The sequence below is a fragment of the Musca vetustissima genome, unplaced genomic scaffold (assembly GCF_032173495.1).
Source record: "Musca vetustissima isolate MV318-11 ecotype Yass unplaced genomic scaffold, APGP_CSIRO_Mvet_v1 utg7685, whole genome shotgun sequence".
NCBI lineage: Eukaryota > Metazoa > Arthropoda > Insecta > Diptera > Muscidae > Musca > Musca vetustissima.
This window is the reverse complement of record NW_026887687.1, coordinates 335,296-358,682: the sequence shown is the minus strand read 5'-3', so window position 1 is coordinate 358,682 and position 23,387 is coordinate 335,296. Positions and strand designations below refer to the sequence as shown.

The 23,387-nt window shown below is 34.9% G+C and overlaps 2 protein-coding genes across 2 annotated transcripts; one reads left to right on the top strand and one right to left on the bottom strand.

The window, feature by feature from the left end:
- The first annotated feature begins 7,442 nt into the window (after positions 1 to 7,442).
- Positions 7,443 to 13,157, top strand: LOC133335356 (uncharacterized). The gene is made up of 7 exons (XM_061543637.1): positions 7,443 to 7,650; positions 7,759 to 8,239; positions 8,352 to 8,572; positions 10,048 to 10,223; positions 10,294 to 10,540; positions 10,995 to 11,142; positions 11,204 to 13,157. The coding sequence occupies exons 1-7, from the start codon at positions 7,443 to 7,445 to the stop codon at positions 13,155 to 13,157; spliced, it is 3,435 nt and encodes a 1,144-aa protein (XP_061399621.1).
- Positions 13,158 to 16,365: 3,208 nt separating this feature from the next.
- Positions 16,366 to 21,027, bottom strand: LOC133335385 (probable chitinase 2). Its single transcript, XM_061543663.1, has 5 exons — positions 20,980 to 21,027; positions 18,244 to 18,337; positions 17,861 to 18,025; positions 17,294 to 17,799; positions 16,366 to 17,149 (listed from the first exon to the last, which is right to left on the bottom strand). Exons 2-5 carry the CDS (start codon positions 18,335 to 18,337, stop codon positions 16,376 to 16,378), a joined length of 1,539 nt encoding a protein of 512 aa, XP_061399647.1. The 5' UTR covers positions 20,980 to 21,027; the 3' UTR covers positions 16,366 to 16,375.
- Between the last annotated feature and the right edge of the window lie 2,360 nt (positions 21,028 to 23,387).

Sequence of the window (23,387 nt, the reverse complement as noted above, 5' to 3'; positions counted from 1 at the left end):
CATCCAAAAGAAAAAAAAATTAATTATAAATAAAAAAATTAAACAGTATTTTTTTAGCTTTTAACAATCCCCTTCTGCCGTAAAATAATTATGGTGGTGAATTGTATATGTAAATATAAATGAATAAAATATGCATACTATATATAAATATATATTTATATTATTATATTAGCTAAGTATGATTGATTATTTAATGCAAAACTAAAAAAATAAAGAAACCCAAGACATAAGTAGATGAAGATGAAAACAAATACACATTGAAAAAATGAGGAAATAAAAAGTAAAACAATTTCATAAATTCAATACCATTATTTAGCAGAAAAGATGAGAAACATTAACATAAGGGTGTTTTGGAAATAGTTTTTTATTGAAACTTTATATTTAATTTAGAATTTTGGAATTGAATTTCAACTTTTTGACCATCAGTTTGGAAGATTCAAGAGAACGCTTAGAAGGACCTTTAACATATTTCGGAAAGGTTGGGGCCATTACATGAGTCGTTTGATTTGTTTCAAAAATATTGTTAAGTGATATTAATTTTGTTTGTGGACTTGTGCTCTTAAACATGATAGAATAAATAACGTAATATGTTTTGTAAATTTTTCTACAACCAAAAATGGTCTTAACCACTATCATAATAAACGACTCATGTGTGGACCAAGTCAGAATATGGGTTATATTTGGAGATGTTTTCATATGTTCTCTCTCACCCATTTTTCTATACCGAAAACAAAATACTAACATCAAAAGCATGGAGTCTTTTATGCAGAGAACCTATTATACTTATATACATTTTTAGATGTTTGTAATATCCTATAACATATATTTTTGGAACACCTTAATGTTCATACATACACATATTTATATGAATTATGACCTTATGTTAAAAAAAGTAAATACAAACAACTACAAAACTTATAGTCATTAATAACAAAAATAATTGTTTGCCAAAATTATGAATTTCGCCCTCTTAAAAAGAGGGCCAAAACGAGTTATTGACACTAACGATTGTTTGATAGGTGGTAACAGCACAGCTCAGCGCCCAAAACTAGAATGCGTTTTATCGATTACAAAATAGATCTAAACAAAATTTGGAGATATGATTTTTTTATAATAAAATATATTTTATTTAAAATATTGGAATCACTTGTTACAGGATAACAAAGGCGTTCAAGACCCTATATTATATAGGCCAAAATTCTAAATGCAAATATGTTTAGGTTCCAAAAATTTACCTTTTATTAATGGATTTTTTAATTGATATTGGAATTTTCATGGTATGTGCTTAAATCAGTATTCGAACTTAAATATATATATTTTCAAAGCAATTGATTCCAACGTATTATTTAATGTAAAAGTATTATTTGTAGCTTAGTCGATAAAATATTTCGTAGAATTTTTGCTAGCAATCTATTGGCCAACACAAATATTTGAAAAATCTACTCTACTAGAAACTCCACACTATAAAATACTCAAAACAAAACTACATACTACTACATTGTATTTATTTTCTAACTGAAAATGTTCTAACGGTATTTCAACGTTTTTTTAGCTGTAGTTTTATGTTCTAAGTAGTTATTATAAAATTCAATTTTAGCAGATTTATTCTGATACCAAGCAAAAGTAAACTATCAACACAAATTAAATGGCTCAAGTTTTATTGAATTTGAAAATTTACAAAAATCCAAAAAATCTTAACACAATTTTAAAAAAATAGCACATGTTTTTCTGTTATATTATTTTTATTAGCTATTCGAGGAGTTGTGATTTGAAACCAGAATTTAATATAAACCAAACTGGACTAAATACATAGATATTCAATAGCCTGGAGATTTGTTATGGCTTCTCTCATTTATGAAACTCTTAGAATTTATCCATAACAATTATCTGAACACACAAATTTTAAGTTGATACAAATAAATGCTTACTGAAAAAAAAAAAAAAAATAAATACAAATATAAATACAAATTAGAAATTATTATATAGTTAAAAGAAAAAAACCTAACAAATTTTGTTGTTTAAATAAAATTGTATTTTTATGATTGAGAATGTTGTGGATTTTATTTTGTAATATATGATAATATTTATTTAATGCCAATACGGCCTTTATTATACACAACTATACAGAAAAAAATAATTCGTATATTATATGAACAGTTTACAGAAAGTGTTTGCAATGCCCGGATTTCTGCATTTTATGAACGTATTCATAAAAACCTTAAATACTGGTTTCTAGCCAGAGAGAGTGAAAAAACATCTTTGGAGTGTGTTTGGTGGCGGTGGCCGGTTTTCAATGGAACCGAAATTCTTAGTCATTTTTGTCTTACATGTGTTACGGCGGTTCATTAACATTTTCTTCTGCGTATATATTTTGTCTGGCCCCTAGATTTTGTAACGCAGCGAAATATGGGTCCTAGACCCACCATTTAGTATACCGATCTTCATATCTGAACTAACTGAGTCGACCTATTCATGTGAGCCTGTCTGTCCATTGTAAAAACATTGCAGGCCACAGTTAAGGACCAAATTTGCATGGAAGTTCGTGTCGGGCCAAAGAAGACCTCTATGGTATTGGGCAATTTTGGACAGCTTAATTTTGGTATGTTTTTCTGGTCGCTCTAGAGGTCACAATTATGACCCGGACATTGCTAATCTTTTCGTGATAATCGGTCAATATGATAAACGATAGCTTAAAAAATATACGACTGAAAATAAAATTTTAAATTAAAAAAAAAAAACAAATCACATCTTGACAAACAAATGCCAAACTGAAGCTATTCCGCCATAGGTTAGAATTTGTTCGCCCGATATTATTCAAAACACTCTTTTTTAAGTACATAATAACAAAATTAACACTAGGAATGAATGATGAATGAAATCAGGCAATTCCTCAAAAATACCAGGCTTTCAAAATAGGTAGTTTGAAAAATTTACTTATTGACAAACTGTGTGCTTTCAGCTTCGTAAGCCGGGGTTATACATGCAACTCTTTTATGCAACTTTTGCATTTTTAAGGGGCTACATATATGCGATGAGTTAAAACTATAGTTTTTTCAGGGACCACATTTAAAAAAAAGTATTTGTTAATAACAAATACATAGGCATCGTTTCTTTCCGTGAATCACACATAGGCGCTGATTCTTTAGAAAACACCAGGGACCACAAAGGTGAGTGGGGTTTTAAAAAATATGTTTTCAGGAACCACACATCGACGTGGATTTTTATACCCTACACAACAATATTATAACTTCCATAGTCCAAACGTTTGTAACGTAGCGAAATATTGGTTCTAGACCCGAATCAGGCAAAACATCGCACGCGTGTTCTCTTTGGGAGTAATATGTGTGTAAAAGAGGTCAGCTCTCTGCCTGTTCTAGGTCCTCCTTTTAGTATACCGACTAGCTGAGTCGATCTGTCCTTTATATTTTGTAAACGAGGTATATGCCACAGTTATAGACCAATGAAGACCACCATTGACCAAATACTTTATTTACGCCTTTTTTTCTGGTCACTCTAGACCCGCAATTATGACCCGAACATCACGAAATATTGCACGCATCTCCCTTTGCATGGTAATAGGTCAATATTTAGCTGTTCAAATGGACTTAGACTTTTGGGTTTAAAATTGGCAAATTTTGCATTCGGAGAAGGAAGGCAACACATATTCTAATTTTATAAGCGCCGGAGGACGAAAACCTGTATGGATCTGTAACGACCACCTTGTAACTTTACTCAAATATCAAATATAGTTCGATTATAAGATGTTTTCTTTGAATTCTTTGAGAGATTTTGAAATTTTCACTCAATTTTTTAAGTACTATCTTAATTTTGAAAATCAACTTTCATGTGCCAATGTTCTCCGTTTAAAACCACACGCGTACTCATTTGAGGTATCGTGATTTGAAACAACTGTTTTACTTATTTCATTATTAAATTCAAATCATTAAACATAAACATTTCCATACATATCTTCACCGATGTGTACAAATTAACACCCACTGTGTTATTTAAAATACTGAAAAATGCCGGTGTGAGGGAGGTTAAGAAAAAGTCTTATTCTTTTCCATGACTCTCTGCATTTTTTTTTAAAGAAATACCTTAACCGATATTTGGTCATATGTCACAATCTTAATCACGTATCGGAGTAGGGGATAAGAACAAATTTATGTGCTGTGATTTGTTCGTTGAACACTTTACAGACTTTTAAAATGGGTTAAAATGTATTTTAAATTTACATTAATGTGATTAGCCCTAGTTGGTGGTGACATAGGGATCAGAATGCCTTAACCATATTCATATCAGTATGCAAGACCTTAATGCAATTAAAAGGAGTACCAACATTACTGGAATACAGATGGTTGTCTCATTTTGCTGGATTTTGTAGAATTACAAAATTGAAACATTCTAACAACAACATGAAAAATACAACATAAACATAATTTACATTTTGAAAAAATAAAACAGAATTTTTCGATTTTAAAAGGGATACCCATACCTGTTAGTGTGTGTACTTCACATACACACAGGTAATCCAAAAAACCCAAAACCAGAAAATATTCCCAAAAGGAGACTAAAAAATCAATTCACATTCGAAGTAGTAGGAGTTGTCTAAAATTTATACGAAACAAAGCAGACTTTCAGTTTTGTTGGTGTGCCGTTTATTCGGCGGCAAAGAATTACTGGGATGAAAGAAAAGGACTTCTGCTGAATTATTAGTTACCTGCTTCGTAGGAGATCCTCTTTCATGGTTACCGTAAAATAGCAACAACAACCTTTACCTTAAATTAGATTAGACAAATGCACACACGGTGTAGTCCCAGAAAATGCTCACCAAAGACAATATAAAGGAATGCATTGATGCTGGCCCTGTAGCCAAAGTCAGTGAGTAAATCACACAAAAGAAACCGGAACAGAGAAAGAAGAGATCAGTTTTCTTTTCATTATTTCTTCTACTATGGTTTTCATGCTCCACCTTTGATAAACATTTGAGTTGTTCTTCTCTGTGGCCCAATGAATGAAATATACAATTACAACGAGGGGGGTATGGGAATTATAATTTCGTGCAAATCGAAGAATATATATAGGGACTTTGATGCACCATTTCTATTAAATCGGACGAAAATATAATGGGAGCTATATCTAAATCTCAACCGATTTTCTCGATACTTGGCACATGTCATTCTAGACTCAATTCAGTACGCTCTGCCAAATTTCGTGCAAATCGAAGTATTGGGACTTTGGTGCGCTATTTACCGAAAATCGGACCAAAATATATATGGGATATATATCTAAATCTGTTGTCATGTCACATGTCATTCTAGACTCAATTCAGTACGCTGTGCGTAATTTCGTGCTAATAGGTAACATATAGGTACTTTGGTGCACCATTTACCATATATCGGACGAAAATATATATGGGAGCTATATCTAAATCTGAACAGATTTTTCCAAATTTCAATAGGGTTCGTCCTTGGGCCAATTAAATGAGCTGTCCCAAATGTCATCCAAAATCTAATCAAAAATGCGACATGTACTTTGTTTAAAATTTGACATGGACAGACAGACGGACGGAAGGACATGCATAAATCGGCTTAAAAAGTGAGTCTATGCATATTCTCAAAAGGAACCATGTGTATATCTCGTTTCTTTTTGCATGCTACAAACATAATACCCTGTACCACAATGTGGTGAAGGGTATAAAGAATGGGGAGTCCGATTTGGTCCCAACATTGTACACCCCATATAATATTGGTGACATGTATCGGTGGTTAAATGACTAAATATTCAGATATGAATTTAAATGTCAACGACATATCTCATACTCCCGCCATATAATGATAATTCTATTCTTTTGAACATTATATCGGAACAATTTTATTATTATTCACAATTAATTTATCTAACGAATTATTAGGGTGATTTCAGTTTAACGAAGATGTTAATTTTTCTTGTAAATTGCTAATATGATACCCAAAATATAATCATAAACTTTTAATCTTCTATTCCCACCTACCTGCCCTCCGAACAGGTGTTATGGCGTACATATTACCACACTAATCACCCACCGTTTCATACGAGCCTCGTAATGTCATTAAGCCATAAAATGCTTAACTCTCAGTTCTCAATAATCGAAATTGGCCTTTAAGAGAATTGTGCAAAGAATTTATAACAAAGAGTAACCTGGGTCATGTTGCTCAATTTCCTCCCAGAGAGAAGTTACCATAGGGAGAGAGAGTAAACCATGGTGATCAGTTTGGAAATCTTCTTTGTATCTTAAGAATGTTTGACTGGACTGGGAGTGAGTCAGTGAGCAAACGATTACGTCGGTTAGGTGTAATATTTGGTTAGTTAGGGAACGAACCAGTTGCTCAAGAGTTGTGTGTTTGTGTTGACATAGCGCGGTATATTTGTTCGGCAGCGGCGGTTCTTCATTTTTCATTTCAATTCAACAATAATTTTTTTTCTTCGGTGAAACAAACAAACAGACCCACCAACGGGCGAACGAAACGCGTTTATTTCTTTTGTTTTTATCACATCACAGCGTCCGCAGAGTTGTTGGGTTTTGGATACTTCGAACCAGCAACAACAAAAATAAGTATCTTCTGGATGAAACAACAAGATCAAGAAGATTAAAAAGCAGATACAACAAAAATAAAAAAAAATTAAACCAAATAAATGGAGTGAAACAAACAAGCCTCAGCAAACTAAATTAAAAATACAACAACAACGCCGACAAAAATGAATGAAGAAAGAAGGAATAAATGCTCATGACAAATGATTAATAAAATTGGTGAAGATTGCTGAAGATCGCATAATGGTGGTCAATTAAAAAATAAAACCAAAAACAAGAAAAAACAACTAAATTTGTTTGTGTGAAATCTGACCGTGAATATCACTCAATTTGTTTAAATAAAAAAATATGTAAAAATGAATTTCATTAAGTGTTCCCATGGATTTATTGTAAAATTTATTTAAAAATAATTTCCTCAACAAGCGTTCGGGTTTCCAAAGGGAGCTGCTTGAAACCGGTTTAACAACAGCCTCTGATGTTGGCTCTTCATAGCCGTTAATGCCTGGAGTTGTCGACAAAAGAACCCCAACCAATCAGCTAAGCCAAACCACCACCACAACAACAACAAATGTGCACTACTTAACTCCCAAGATTTACAAAGATTTTGAATTTTTATATAAAAAACGTAACGTAACGATGTAACAACTCCAGGAAATGTTGCATCTTCAACGTTCTTTGGATAGGTTCATTGTTACTGAGGAAATTACAAATTTCCATTAATTTTCAAAAAAAAAACTTCATAAATATGTATGGGCAAGTGTAAATGTGCGTGTTAAAATTGTATTAATCAAACAAAAATTAAAAAGAAGGAAAGAACAAAAATTAAACGGACACACAAAAAACGCAACGAGTTCATGGACGTTGTTACAACATGGAAGTGGAAAATTCAATAGCAGAACGGAAACCCATGAATGTACCCACAAATGCCATGAAAAGGGCCTCCCTCAATCCATCACTGGCCAGCAGCACTGTGGAAAATGTCATCTATCCCCCCTCGCACCAATACCACTACATTCAATACTATCAGCAGCCTGCCATCAATCAATATGCAAATCCCATTTTGCAACCCACCTGCCAATGTAGCTGTTCCTGCGGCACCGCAATGCAGCAGCAACAACAACAGCAGCAGATGCTGCAACAACAACAACAGCAATTGTCACAAAACTTCCAACATTCCACCAACAAAGCCCAGAACTCCCAGCGAGGACTGCATTCCCATCAGAATAGCATTGATGCAGCGGTGATTGTACATCGGCAGGCCAGTGGCAGTAATAGTAGTTCCGAACCGCCCAACAATTCCGATTTGCCACAGAAATCTCAATCGGAAACTTCATTGCTCAATCATTCATATCAGGCCCTCAAAATGACAGAATCCCTTCAAGAGAATCTCTTGGATAGTTCACCGAAAATACTCAAATCGCAGGCCTCCAGCTGTGACTGTGATTTGGAGTGTACATGTGGCGTCGTCGGTGGCGGCGGGGGTGAAGCGGGCAAAGCCACATCAACTGACAACGAAGATCTTACCTCAACATCATCGCCCAATCGCAAAGATCAAATGAAACAACAATTCGTTTTATCCGAAGCTATGCTGACCGCCGATGAGATTACTGTCAGTGAATCGGATAATAACAGCAGCACTGTGAAGCGTTGTGAACGCAATAAAAATAAGTATGTTTGTCAGACTGTCCAGACTATCATCAGTCTGTCGGTCTATTGTGAAATCAAATGATAACGAACTTCAATTTATATATGTATTTTTTATTTGTTAATTAAAAAAAAGGAAATCTTGCGGCCTGCCCCATAAAAGTTCCTCCATAGCGGATGATTTGAATTATCACAATGCCAATAACATAGATATTTATTGTGATGGTGATGCTGAGGCCATAACCGAGGCATGTCTGAAAGAGACGAATGGTGTACCGGGTGGTAATTCCGATTTGAGACCGCCATTACCACCAAGACCACCACCGAGACCAAAAACGGCAACGGGATCATTGAATGGTAAGTGAGAGTGACTGACGGGAAAATTTATATTATATAGGTATACCGTATAGGGTCTTAGAGAAAATCGTACCCCAGGCCAAAAATAATCCTCATGAAAGGATATCATGTTCCAAAATGTATGGGTATTTTTTAATGTTGGGTATTCAGAATATATCGTAGCAAATTTTAACAAATAATCTATCTATGAAATATTAGGATTTTTAAATTAATATTTATCTCAATTGTGAAACCCCCATATTAATAGATTTTAAAGTCGGTAACTTCCACGTTACCTGAACTTTTTTCATCAGATCTTTTGGTACGAACTGTGCAGTGATTGCATACAAAGATATATTTTCTAAACCCCATAATATTTTAGTACATTAAAGAAAAAATAAACTTCTTTCAAAGTATCCGGATTATATCTCTATCTTATTCACTGAACGAATTTTTGTTTATATATTTCTATATTCCTGATCATTTTCGAAGTAATTTTTTTAAAAACATTTGAATATCTTGGGTCTATTTGGGAAACACAACTGCTTCTGATTAACACCTTACATGGTCAGTCAGGTCAAGTTTCATGAATAAGAATCAAAACACATCCATTACAATTACTCGCTTTAAGAACTCCCATTTTGTCTGAAATACCTCTATTCCTCTATGTAGTTATTCAAACCCTGCTTCCGTACATGCGCCCTACAGCACTGCGCGTGCAAAGCAAAAGTTATGTTAATATTCTCCATAAAGCTTTCCAATAAATTATTATGTTAACTGGCGACACAGGCCACAGAGCTTACGAAGTCGTCAAGTCGGTGTGTGGGTAGCAGTTAAAGGCCAACAACCACATACTGTCTAGCTGACTGACTGGCTTCGAAAGCTCCTCTAAAGTCAAGGGATGATAGTGATGTGATGGCAGATAAAGCGAAGAGATGGGGGATGAAGGGATATCAAATGTTAGAGAGTAGTGAAGGAATTTGTTATAGCTTCACTTGAAACGAAGGCAAAATTCCATGACAGAACCATCAGAAGGATAGATACAAATAAAGTGCAAATGGAAAAAATTAGAAAAAATCAGAAACTAAAAAAATAGAAATGAAAGGGCCACTACTGTGAAAGAATTATTGAAAACGGCGATAAGAATACGAAAGTGTTGAAACCTGTTCAGAAATAAATAAAAATAGAAACCCCTAAACCGTGAGCCATTCTTTTTTGTTTGTTGTATTTACGTGGCCAACAGCATCCTTGACATTTACAACAAAATGCATGGTTATCCTGTAATGCAATTCATGCAATACAGCATGCCACCACCTACCACCTGCCAATGGATGCCACAGCAGCCAAATGCCCATCACAGGGGTCTAGTACGTGATGCAGCAGTACATGGCGGTTATCCACTAAGTTAGACCTTTGACATTTTGAGCCTGAAGAGCGAAAAAATCAATTATAATAACAATATCCTTTGTGTCTGTTTGTTTTTATCCCTTTCGCAGGTGCTCGTGGTCGTCCTGGTATGGTGATCAAAAAATATGTGGTCTGGTGTTTGGTTTGCGGTGGTTTCTCCTGTATATTGGGCCTATTGTTTTTAGGCGTTTACTTCCTGTTACATTCGTACACCATAACGGTGGGAAATTTCGAAACTGTACCCACCTTTGTACCCGCCACTTTGGTAAGTTTGAGATACTTTCAATTTTAATTTATCGTTTTTGAATATGTGATTTTCTTTTTTATAATTTCAGTTAATTTTAACCGGCCTCTGCGTAATGAGCTTGGCTCGCCGACGTAATCGTTACAGCTATTTAATTAAACTATCCGGAGCCTGTGGCCTAATTTCGGCATTGACATGTGCTTTGGTCACCGTCACCACCACAGTATTACACATGAGCCGTCTGCAGGCCTTGCGAGAATGTGAATATGCCCAAAAGACAAGAACGTGCACCTGTTACTCGGATATGATAGAATCTCAAGTGGATCGTGTGGATAAAGGTAGGGATTGGAATTATTCGTTTTGTGTCCTGCTGATACACCTTGTGACAAACTTCTATAACACTCCTACTGCTGAAGTTCTTTTGAAAATGTTATATTTTTTGATAAAGTGGTGTAGGAGGATATGTTCTTCCATAGAATTTTCTAATCTATGGAGGAAATAAATATGTTTCTATACCAATAAATGATATACTCTATATAGAGGGTCCTCTCCATACAGAAGAAGTTATGACATATACACAGAAAACCTGTAGAATGTGTTACATTTATATCATACGGGTAGACTATATTTTTTCCAACTGACGTGTATGGAGGATTTATCAAATCATTTTATATATAGAGTAGGTCCTCTATCTACAGAAGTCTTATCGTTTAACTATAGAAGACCCCTAGAATAATGTATATCTATATGAAAATCAACACAACTTCTTATATGGTTTTTTATTTGTTACAGAAGGTGTTCGTTTAGTATTCGATTCACTCTCCGATTGTGGGGTCGTTCATGGTTCCCTCTACTCCTGCTTAAGAGCAATATTTGGTTTATCTGTAGCCGGTGTATTGGTAGCTGTATTCAGTTGTATGCTGGTCTATCAATTGCTAAGGTAAGTCCAAAAATCTAACACCATCCAGTCCCATAACTTATCTCCCCCCTTCGACTTTCAGTCATGAACGCAAAAAAATGTATTGGGAACAATTGGAGCTGCGTTGTCGTTCCCTCTACACCCGTCCACAAATGCCACCACAAAATATAGCTGCTGCGGCAGCACCACACGGCTGTCGTTGCTGCGAACAATGTCATGCCCATAGACAGGTGCCGCTGCAAGCTGCCGCCTATCCCTGGGACGAAAGCAGCGAACCACGTTTTTGGTCAACACAGCCGCCGGGAAACTTCTATTCCCCCAATCCTGGGGGTGATGATCTGATGGGTTTGACCAACACTTGTCGACGTCATGAAATTACCACGGGCCGTGGCAGAGGTAGTGGCTGGAGTTGGAATCGTTGGTGGCAACGTAGTTCACCGGATCCTAATTCACGTTTTCGCCAAACTCCCTCAAGTCCTGATTCACAATATGGTTTTTCGAATAGCAATGTTATGGCTGGCAATGCCATTGCCGAAGATGTCAATCCGGTGGCCAATGGTAATCCACAACAGTTTAATGTGTTATCTGGTAATTTGCCCTATGGCGTGTGGGGTCCACCACCACCTTATAGTGATCCAAATAGTCCAGCCAGAAGAGGTTATTACCAATACATACAGCCACCACATCACCATGCTGCCAATACCACAAATGGCAATCAAACCGGGGGTGGGCCCATCGTCAATGCCAATATTACAGAACCACCAAATGCCGGATTTATGGAACAACCGGCTGCATCAAACTGTTGTCAACAAAATTCCATTGCCAGATCGAGTGCATCCACTGTCGGTAGTGTGGGAAATTTCAAATCCAAAGTGGAATATGAAAATACACCTTCGGACAGCGATTGCGGTAGTAACATAAGGGAACGTGATCGATTTTCCAATACCTTGCCCACACGTAAGATTAAGAAACGTTTGGATCCGGGCAACAAAAGTATTGGTCCAAATTCCCAAAGTGCTCAACGGGTAAATGTGCAACAGGTCTTCTCCTCGAATGCTGTGTGCGGCAATGCCGAGGAGGAACAGGAATATCACGAACCTCAACTTTTGAGTGAAGATGTGCAACAACAGGGTCAGCCACAGCAGCAGCAACAACAACAGCAGCTAAATAAATGTGGCGTTGAGAATTCAGGATTCCAAAATAGCTGTGAATCAACCAATACTGCTGCACAACAAATGGAGCAACAAGCGGGAGAAAATAGTGATCCCACCGAATCGGAAGTCTATTTTGCCGATGTCAGTAGCTGCTGTAATATGTCGGTGAAGAATGATCACTATTATGAGGATACCAGGGCATCACAGAGAACATTAATACCTCCGCCCAATGGCAATCACAATTCGCATGGGCATCCACACCCCCATCACCACCACCAACATCAGCATAGCAATTGTAGCAGCAGCAGTACTAATGAGGACTATTTGGCTCAACGTTTTGGGCCACGTGAGAACTCAATTCGCAGTCGACTTCCTTTCCCCCAGAATCCGCATGCGAATGATGGATTTGTGGAAAACATGAAAATACAGGGAGGTCCCCAAAAGGAAGCACACATACCAAAAGATCCTTCGTGTCAGAGTATGTGTTCCGTGGAATCAGAGGCAAAGACTGAATTTACTGATCTCTCACCAATGACACCATGTGGTCAGAAGCACAATCAGTTGAATGATTTTGCGGCAGACACCACCATCAATCAGGGTCAAGTTACACCGACAAATTTTGTTGCCACATATCCGTATTCATCGGAATCACAAAGTCTGGAAGCCCACCGTCGTTCAACGAAAAATCTTACCGAAGCGCATTATGAAGTTATTGATGATCAACAGCCGATACAACAGCAACAACAGCCAGTGAATCGTAATGTTAGCAGGCCAGGTGTTACGGCAAGTAATAAACCAAGAACTCCACAAAAACCATCCAGAAAGGATAATAGCGATCGTGAATGGTCGGATAATAGCACAAGTGATCGAAATCGTTTATGAAATGAGGTTTTTGTTTGAAAGCAACTGGAATCGGATTGATGAGAATGAGTAAGGACGGGGGTAAGGTTTGTTCGATAAATTCCCCTGGACTCAAATTTGAAAATCACTAAAAGTAGAGACATATTCTAAGTTTATTAGAACTTTTAAGTTAGACATTTAAAATGTTCTTCCTCAAAATATTTTCCTAACCAACACAACTAAGTTCTGTGATAAACACAGCAAATGTTCTCCATTATCAAAATTGTTCTAAAAATTTCACATTTTCCAAAGAATAAAATCTTTTTTTATGAATTAAGAAAGTAATACTTTCCTGTCACGTCCATCATGACTTCACCACTTCATAAAGTAAAATCTTGCCTTGAATTAAGTTTGCATTATCATCGTGTATATTATTCACAGTATCCTTCCATTTATTTACATAACTAACTAATCGCTCATATATAAAATTACTCAACCATAAAAACTGCCACTATATAAAAAATATCACAGACAGAAAAAAAATCAGTCCAATCGTACATTGTTCGCCATCCTTTTTAATTATTAATTAGTAAATAATGTATTTTTTTAATATTAATAAAATTGTTTATATTTATTATAAATAATGACATAAAATACGATTCGTCCATTCCCTAACATCAAACACTTCCCTCCCATTGCATAGACGTTTTACGTATATAAATAAATAAATAATGTACCCGACTATACATATACATATTTAAGAATATCCAGAAAAAGCAAATGTTATAAATATTTATATAGTTATGTTAAATAATAATAATATCAGTACTCGTACAATAACAAAAATAATAATAATTTAATAAACAATCTAGTATTGTCTTATATTATTTAGTGTATTATGGCTCAAACAAAAAAAGTATATAAATACCCTTTAGAACATACATACAAGTTGGCTTTAATGTGTGCATACATACATAAATAAGTTTATTAAATGTTGATAAAATTATAATAATTAAATAAAAAAACAAACACAAAAAATATATATAAGAAATTAATCAGATATGCATTTTACAAGATAACCATATATTAATATACATACATATATAATAATATATAGTAAAAATTGTTTGATATTTAAAATGAAAAACAACAACAACAAAATATAAAGAAATAAAAAATCACAAATATTTATAAAATTAAACATGGTGCTGTATTAATTCTATGCACAAGCTAAAACGAATAAAGCGGGATTTTTGAAAATCGATGGTATTAAGCAAACGTAACCAAAAACCAGAGAGCGGAGCTGAGGTTGGAAAATTGTATATGTATGTATGTGGACGAAAGGACTTAGTGAGTATATTTCGAATCGAAAAAGTCCGAAATCGTCATAGGTCAAGTTTTTAAGTAATGGCGTGATGAGTTATACCGTTGTTTGCAGCTAAGAGCGCGTTTAGACTACCAAATCCACTCGATCTTAAATGTCAATTCCATATCATATACGTCATGTTCCCAAATCCAGTTGATAATATTTGTCGTATACGCTATGGAATTGACATAGACATTTAATAGACTTTTGAGATGACATGCCTTCAGTCAAATCGAATAAATTGCTGATTATAATGAACTGTATGATCTCATAATGTCATACACATTTATAACATTTATTTGCGGAAGCAGATCCGGGTATTAAAATTCCCACACAGGGTTTTCTCTCCCACAGAATGTTTCTTTCGAACCAATTGCTTGATTAACATAAATAAGGAGTTTGCTATAGAATCGGCAAACTTTATTTTAAAAAATTAGTTCAAATGATTTTTTCTAAATGTTCACATACAACATTTCATATCTATGGAAATACGAATAGATTTCGAAATAGCTAGACTACTGAGATTTCGTATGACACAAATTATATTACAATAACTGGAGTAGATCAATAATTATGGCACGAAAAACATAGCCTTACATTTGTTATTTTCGCCATTTCAATCTACTGCATCAATAGATTGCGCTGAGGTCGTTAGGAAAAATTAAGGCATTGGTTAAATTCCAATAACTTTCGAATGTGTTAAAATATTTCGAAAAATCCAACGGTTAAGCCTTAAGTTTAAATGATACTCTATTCCTACATAGAATTAGTTTGTCTTAAAAATCGCCTAGTATAATCCCTATTAAAGATTGACAGTACGGAGTCAGTTCGGAAAGTTCTTAACCCAGCACAAAAAGCGCGGTATAACTAAAAAAAACTTATATGTTTTGGAAATTTCTATCTCTGTTATGAACACATGATCAATTTTGTTTCGATCTGGCAACTCCTTCATATTGATGCAGTCGGTTGAAATGGCGAAAATAAATAATTTAAGCTTATGGATTTAATGCCATAATTTTTGAACTACTAAGGGTATTGCATAAAGGTTATGTCATACGAAAGCTAAGAAGGTCAGCTGTTTTAAAATTCATTCATAATTTCAAAAATATGTAATATACTATGTGAAAATTTACTTAGAAAGCTATGTTTTAAAAAGATCACTAGAACAACGTTTTAAAAATATAGTTTGCCGATTATATAAAAAAGTATTGGCCCTACAATATGACACTTTGATGTGTTTAAATTAAGGATAAGTAAATCGACTTGCGACTAATCGACTTTTTGTACTAAAAAGTCTTAAAGTCAAAGTCGACTTTTGATCTTTGAAGAAAACGCAAGGTCGACTTTTCAAGATCAACTTTCTATTTTCTTCATAATTACTTTGTTTATTATCACAAAGTCCAAATTGACCAAAATTTACACATTCCAGAATTTTATTTTGTCGTTAAAAGTTGAAAATCGATTTTGACAAATCGAAAAGTCGACTTTATCAAACACAAACCCTTAAATATCTCAACATAAGAAAAAATGGACTTAAACCATTTTCAAAATAAACGTCTCATTGTTTCATTGAAGTCAGAAGCTTTCAAGTTAAATAAAGTGATATATTTATTCCATGAATTAAATACGGAACCGTAATTTTTTATATCTAATTTGTTTATTTTACTTGAAATTAAGGCCAATGTTTTTCTTTTGTTTTACATTCTATCTTAAATAAAACTAAAAATGGGTTATTATTTCTCTTCACGCACAATTTTGATGAAATTTCAGAACAGCAAAATATAGAGTCCTTTAATTGTGACTGCGACTCACAATTTAATTTTGATAATTCCATAATTTAATAATTTTAGATTGAGAAATCTAATTGAAGCAGAACACATCTTAATGACAATAATTAATTAAAAACTATGCATAACAAACACCAGACAACGGCAACAAAAAAGGGATTTTGTAATTTTCGCAGAGCGGAATTACTCTCTCCCTTGCGATCCTCAACACTGCCATGAGGAATTTCATTGTCCTCCACATGATCGCCATCCGCATCATCGTCGTGATTACGATGTCCATGATCCCCGCCATGACCGTGCATGTCATGATCATCATCGTGATGATGATGTTTATTTTTAATTTCCTCAATGGCCAAGGGCATGGCCTCGTTAATGGTTCGCAGCAAAGGATAATTGTTGTGCAATCTGGTGGGTAGACGTAAGCCAGAGTGTTTCAAATGCCGGTAATCTTCATAGATGTCTTCTTCGATTTCACACTCCCCGAGGAAATCATCGGTGTCAATGGACCATACCATTACGCCGGCCAAATTGCGATCCATGGCAAATCTTACTTTATTGGCAATGGAACGAGAATTGTCAAAAGTCACCACTTGCACCAGGCCATTGAAGACATCCTTTTCGGAACGGGCTACCACTTGCGATGTTTCAGGGTCCCACATTGTTGTCCAACCTGACGTTTTGTTCTTCAATATTTGACATATTTCGTTGTAACCCAAGAAACCGTCTTCACGGGTATAGGGCCCTTGGAAGGCAGTACCATCGGTATCATCATCAATATTGCCATCAAATGGAGTTTTGAAAGTTCGACCATAGAATGGAACACCCATGACAATTTTTTCTGGTGGAGCACCCAATTTCAGCAGGTAATCAATGGTATATTGCTGTGGAATACAAAAACATGTATTTATTAATAAATCGGATGGCGATTTTTGACATAAAATTTGATCTATAAATTTGATTTCATCTATAAATTCAATTCCACCAATAACAAATGAACCCCATTTTTCTTCAATTCCTATACTCACCACACTCAGTGCATCGCCTTGTGGTGCTGTCAGCGGCGCATTGTAACCAACTTTACGATCCCAACTGCCGTGATAATCGTAACACATAATATGCAAGAAATCCAAATAGCGCGATATCTGGCGAACATCATAGGCCTGATCGATAACATTTTTCGCCGCACCAATGGCCGAGGTCAATAGTAAATTATGCGGTTGGAATTGTTCGCGCAACTCTTTACAAAGTAAAACAAAATTTTCACGATCAGCTGGATTACCATCACGCTGTGTTGGATATTCCCAATCCAAATCGAGACCATCGAAATTATAACGCCTTATAAATGAGGTAACCTGTTTTACGAATTTACCACGAGCCACTGGATCGGCTACCATGCGTGAATAATTTTTAGAACCTTCATTCCATCCGCCAATGGCCAGGGTCACCTTTAAATGGGGATGGGTACGTTTCATGCCGGTTAAACGTTCGTAGCCACCTTTACCATAGTCCTCCTTCAAATCCTGCCAGGGATCTAAGGATAAAAAACATTAATGTGGGCCTGAGACATTTCTCTAAAAACTAGTGTTACTCACCCAATGATTTTATGGCCGATAACTCCGGATCCAAACCAGCAAAGGCATAAACCACATGGGTACAAAGGCTGGGATCAAAATTATCTAGGGAATAGGCACCATGTCCAGGCCGGTAAACAGCCCATGTTGATATATAGCACACCACAACCTTGCCATGTATGGGTCCTGTGAAATAAAAACGAAAACAGAACCGTTAGCTTTTTGTTATTTAATAGTTTGTCTTCGCTTTCATTTTGCCTGCAAAAGGGTTTCTTCTTCGAGCATTTGCATGTCTTCTTCCTCTTCGTAGTGAAGGGTGTGGTGTTTTTTGTTGCAAACTCTTTTTTTTTTTGCTTATCGATATATGTATTAATTTCATTTTTTTGTATTTTCTTTGCACTTACCGGTTTTGGCTTTGGTCTCCATTACGCCAACCGAGGAAACCACTAAAAGTATTAAAAACAACCTGCTTCCTGTGCAGATGTGTTGTCGGGTCATCTGCAACGAATCAAAATTCAAAACACAAAAAAAAAAGAGGTGATAAAAATGAAACCACAAAAAACATAATTTTAATATCGATGGGAATTGAATGACTTAGACTTATAAGGGGTACAGAATAATTTACCAAACCTAGATTATGTGCGAAGATTGAGCCTATTGGTGCACTTCTTCTGTTACGTACATTTGAAAACGTGTACATTTGCTATTAAGAGAATTGACCTAAAGTGGTCGTTATAGTTGACTAAACCTAGATGAAGTCTGAAAATAAACTCTCACAAAGACTAAAAATCTGAATTGAATTATGAAGGCAATGGAATATCCGACATAGTCTAAGCATTGTTCATCGTTATGTTTTTACAAAATTTTGATTGAGTCCGAAGTTGGTCACACAAAATTTGTAAAAATATTACAGGCTGTTTTACAGTTTCTATTCAGTTAGACAAAGAGTCCAGTCATAATGTTTGTCATTGCAATTAAATTTGTCATAATAATAAACTGGAACACATTTGTAATGGGCATACATCTATTAATTAGAAAATGCTGTCGGAATAAAGAGATTTTCTCCCCAGTTTTTCATTTAAATTGATAAACAATTGATTAATTAATTCTTTGTTTTCACGCATTGCACTAACAATTGACTCTTACAAAACAAAGCAGAGAACAAAAAAAAACCCCCATCAGCAACCGACCGGACTTACCCACTATCCTAAAATAATGTTGTAAATGAATTCACATTAATATTTTCTAGAATTTAAATTCAAATCGAGATTATTTTAAGGGAGCTTGAATTGTTTTAAAAAATCTCTCTTCCGTTGAAATATAAAGTATATTTTTGTACGACTAAAACTGCAACAATGATCACCCGTTGATATTTAATTAAAAACAGGCATGAAACTAAGTTCTGCAAAGCAAAATATACGAGGGCATTCCCCGGGCAATTGGTTATTTTATTTTTTACATAAGAAGTCTAGAAAACGAAAGGAGATAAAATTGCATTTGAAGTACAATGACATAAATATTTCATATATGTAAGATAACATGTAATGTGAAAATCACTGGGTAGGGGTTTGCGGAGAGTTTTGCTTTGTGAAGAGAAAAAATTTTAGATGTGATCGTTTATTATTATTATTTTTTTTTACTTTCTCATGGAAAAATATTGCAAAAAATGAAGGAAACAAATGATCCCCACAATAGTCGTGTTCCAGAACTTGTAATATAATTGTAGATTGAAGTAGTTTTTTTATAGTTATTATTGACTTGTCGAATGCACTGTTTCCATTGGGATTAATAAATATTGATTAATATTATTTTTGTTCGATTTTATGGTGTATGGCTTTATCAGGGTATGCATTATTGAGATTCCACTGTACGCATAACAAACTCCAATTGATTTTGAAAACGACAACAACAACTAATAACCTTAAAACTTATTACAACTTTTCTTTCAAATATAACTGCACATTCTTGTTAACGCATAAACTTGATGAATATGTGTATCTGTGATGGTATTTTCATTCTTCTTCTTCTTCATTTTCAACGGCATTACTATCACTTTTAAGGTACTTGTGCCATTTTTTCAAAATCGAAATTATTCGAAAACATGACGAAGAGAGCAACAAATACCCAATTATAAATTCCGAACACGAAACTGTCCACTGAAAGTCGAGAACTTTTAAAATATGTTCGTCGTCGGGTTTATTGTTTCCAAAACTTAAATTTAACTCAAAATGAATGCAAGCAACCGATAAAGTTGGGGTTAATTTAAATGCATAGCTGAACACCACCACCACCTCCCGCACATAGCATTGGTTGGATAACTTCAAAATTGCCTTTGTTGAGAAATGTAACCACTAAACTTTTCCGTTCGAAACGAAAGTTTTGTTACACGAAGTTACGAAGGCCTCAATTTGTGGCAAGGAAAAACATCATAAATGTATGCATGCATGGCACCTTGGTTAGAAGCACTTGCTGTTCACTTGTCCCATTCACTTGCGCTCACTAATTGCCTTTTGATATTTTTTTCTATTTCACAGTTCAATTAATTGATCGACTGCATCTATGATATGATATTCTTTCTTTGGATATCGTTAATCGATCTCTGCCGTGTTGTGGTAATGTAAAGCAAAACGAGTTTAATACACAGTGCACAGAAAAATTCGAAATACGCTCGAACTGAACTCAACACGATTTGAATTGAAAACAAAATAATTCACACAAATGTTCCAAGAAAACCAAGACAACAGCGAGCAGAGCGAACAACTTTGCAATAATAAAACCGGAATAAATTTAGTCCATAAACAATTTTTTTTATTTTTAATTTTTTTGTTTAATTAATGGATCACACATATTCGTTTATTTGTTCGGTGGCGGACTGGTTGTTTGGCAGTGCAAATTTGAAAATGGCAACAGAAGTCAATCAAATCGTTTTTTTTTCTTCTTCTTCGTTTGTTTGTAAAAGTTAACTTTCCGTTTCGAAGAGGAACTCACGCAAAAGGCGTCATACACTTTGGCTGCTTCTTCGTTTCCTTTATTTATTGCAAATTTTTTTTGAACGCCATGGCGGAAGTTGTTTGCGCATGCGCAAATAGTGATCTAATTTGAAAAACGACGTTAACATTTCTTTACCAGTCAAGACTTACTTTTGAGGTAGATTTGGCGTTTTGCGCGCACACACACACACAAACGTACTAAAATAATCACAAATGAGACGCTCACACACCCAGCCAGAAGCGCCCTTATGCTGTTTTCTTACTGCTGCTGCTGCTGTTGTTGTTCAACCAGCTTATAATTTATGTGGCAATCATTAAAAAATAAAATAAATATATATTTTTGTCTCTTATTGTTGTTGTTGTTTTGTTATTTGTCGAAGATGTCTTTCTTTCGGTTGGCGCTTTAACCAAGTGTCACCGGCGGTCTTCAACCATCAACTAAAGATGCGAGTTTAAGCCATTCATTCAGTAGGCAATCGGCCGTTGTGATTGAACACTCAAAGAAAAATCTATGTTCAAACTAAATATTTTGTTCATTACGAATTTCAAGTGAAAACTTAACAAAAAACAAACAAACTTTAAGCGTAAACATTTCTTAAATAATATTTTTGGAGACATTTTTGGCATGGTCTGGCAGTCATAAGGGGCATATTTTATCAATGTTGTGTTTTTTTTTATAATTTTATGAATAACTGTCAGATTTATAAGCTTGGTTTTTATACCCTTCACCACACTGTGGTACAGGGAATTATGTCTTTAGACCCATGGTTCCTTTTGAGAATATGCATAGAATCACTTTCTGAGTCGATTAATGCCGCCCATCTGTTGATGTTAAATTGTAAACAAAGTACAGGTCGCATTTATAATCCGATTTGGATGAAATTTGACACAAGTCCCTGAAATCATTCGATTTGCACGAATTTTGGCATAGCGTACTGAATTAAGTCTAGAATGACGTGTGCTAAGTTTCGTGAAAATCGATTCAGGTTTAGATATAGCTCCCATATAAAGATTCGCTTGATTTTATAAATAATTTTTCATTAGGGTATTATAAATTAGAGGGTAGATATAAGAAGTAGAGTTATATACCTGGCCCCATGTGTTTGCAACGTCGAGTAATATAGCTTCTAGACTCACCTTTTAGAATATCGACCGCCATCGATATATGGCTATATGACTTGGAACACTATATTTTGTTTCTGTTTTCTTGATGATCGGTCAAATTTTAGCCAGTGGAACGGAGCGAGATTTTTCTGTGAAAAAATCTTAAAATTAACATACATATTATATTTTGCCTCTAAGAGGACATGATTAAAATTATTTCCATTGAATGGATCATCAATGATTGACCTTTAATCTGATATCATGTCAATTAATGAAAGAGGAGTTATATGGGAGATATCCTAAAATATATAAAATGTTTTTTTCTTGAGTGTAGTCTGAAGTTAAAACCACTTCAATGGCTTGACTCAGGTTTTTTGTGCTTATTACACTATAACCCATAGTGATATGACGCGAGAGTATCCAACAGATAAAAAGTGAGTGCGAGAGAAAGAGAGTAAATAAAGTTGGTAGTTTTGTATGATCGTCTTTAACAGGGGGCTCAATATTCTCCGCCTGAATTACTATTTTAGCTTCTCCATTCTGCACAATGAGACAATTGTGCTTTTTGTGGTTGTTGTGGTGGTGTCCGTCCGGTTGTCTGTTTCTTTTTACCCACATTGGTAATTGGTAAGACAAGTTTTGTTGTTGCAGACATCTTGACTTTTGGATTTGCTTGACTGAATAAATGTCTCGCTAGGTGACTGACTGGCTTGCAGGCTGACTGGTTGAATGGTAAGATTTACTTGCCGACACAACGGGTTATGATTGTAGATAGGTAGGTAGCTTAGAGCTGGTTGTACTGTTTTGTGGTCAATATTCTTCTGATTTGTTTCGCTGCTGTAATTACTTTGATTTCAAGTGACTGTGGAAGAACATAAACAAAGGGATGGGCCAGTAGGACAATATCATTCGGACCCAAAAGCCATAATATGAGAAGGGAGTAGTGGAAATGAAAAATAAGATTAATTCAAAACAAATGCCGTTACAGCCACATATCGTACTGTTTCTTGGCAATGAAAGTGTGAGTCATTGTCGAAGAAATCACTGAATGTATGAATGTGAGAATTGAAAACAGAAATATTTTGCCAATATGACACAAAGTATGAGAAACAACTGACATTCCTTTGAATGAATATAGTAAAATACAGCATCCGTTCTTAAACCCAAAAAAGAAAAAACGAAATTTATAGTAAAACCGCAAGCAACTAAACATAAACCAAAATAAATACAATAGGTTTGTTTGATAACTTAAAAGTTCAATAAATGAGAGTAAGTTGAGAGAGAAATGTTTGCAGTTTTGTACTGAGTATTGACAATTTTTTTACTGGAAAAAATTTAGGGGAGAGGGGGGCACCTTTGAACACTTTTTGCTTTCAAGCCTTATAAAATTTTTTATTTTCTAATTTTTGGTTTCTTATAAATTTTAACTAATAGGTACATATGTAGCCTTTAAA

Bases quoted from the DNA above. Each gene is read 5' to 3' on its own strand.
- LOC133335356 (XM_061543637.1), top strand. From the start codon at position 7,443: ATGGAAGTGGAAAATTCAATAGCAGAACGGAAACCCATGAATGTACCC. The intron at 8,573-10,047 runs GTAAGTGAGAGT...TCCCTTTCGCAG, and splicing joins GGCAACGGGATCATTGAATG to GTGCTCGTGGTCGTCCTGGT. The intron at 10,541-10,994 runs GTAGGGATTGGA...TATTTGTTACAG, and splicing joins AGTGGATCGTGTGGATAAAG to AAGGTGTTCGTTTAGTATTC.
- LOC133335385 (XM_061543663.1), bottom strand. From the start codon at position 18,337: ATGACCCGACAACACATCTGCACAGGAAGCAGGTTGTTTTTAATACTT. The intron at 18,026-18,243 runs GTAAGTGCAAAG...TTTATTTCACAG, and splicing joins GGAGACCAAAGCCAAAACCG to GACCCATACATGGCAAGGTT. The intron at 17,150-17,293 runs GTGAGTATAGGA...TGTATTCCACAG, and splicing joins AAGGCGATGCACTGAGTGTG to CAATATACCATTGATTACCT.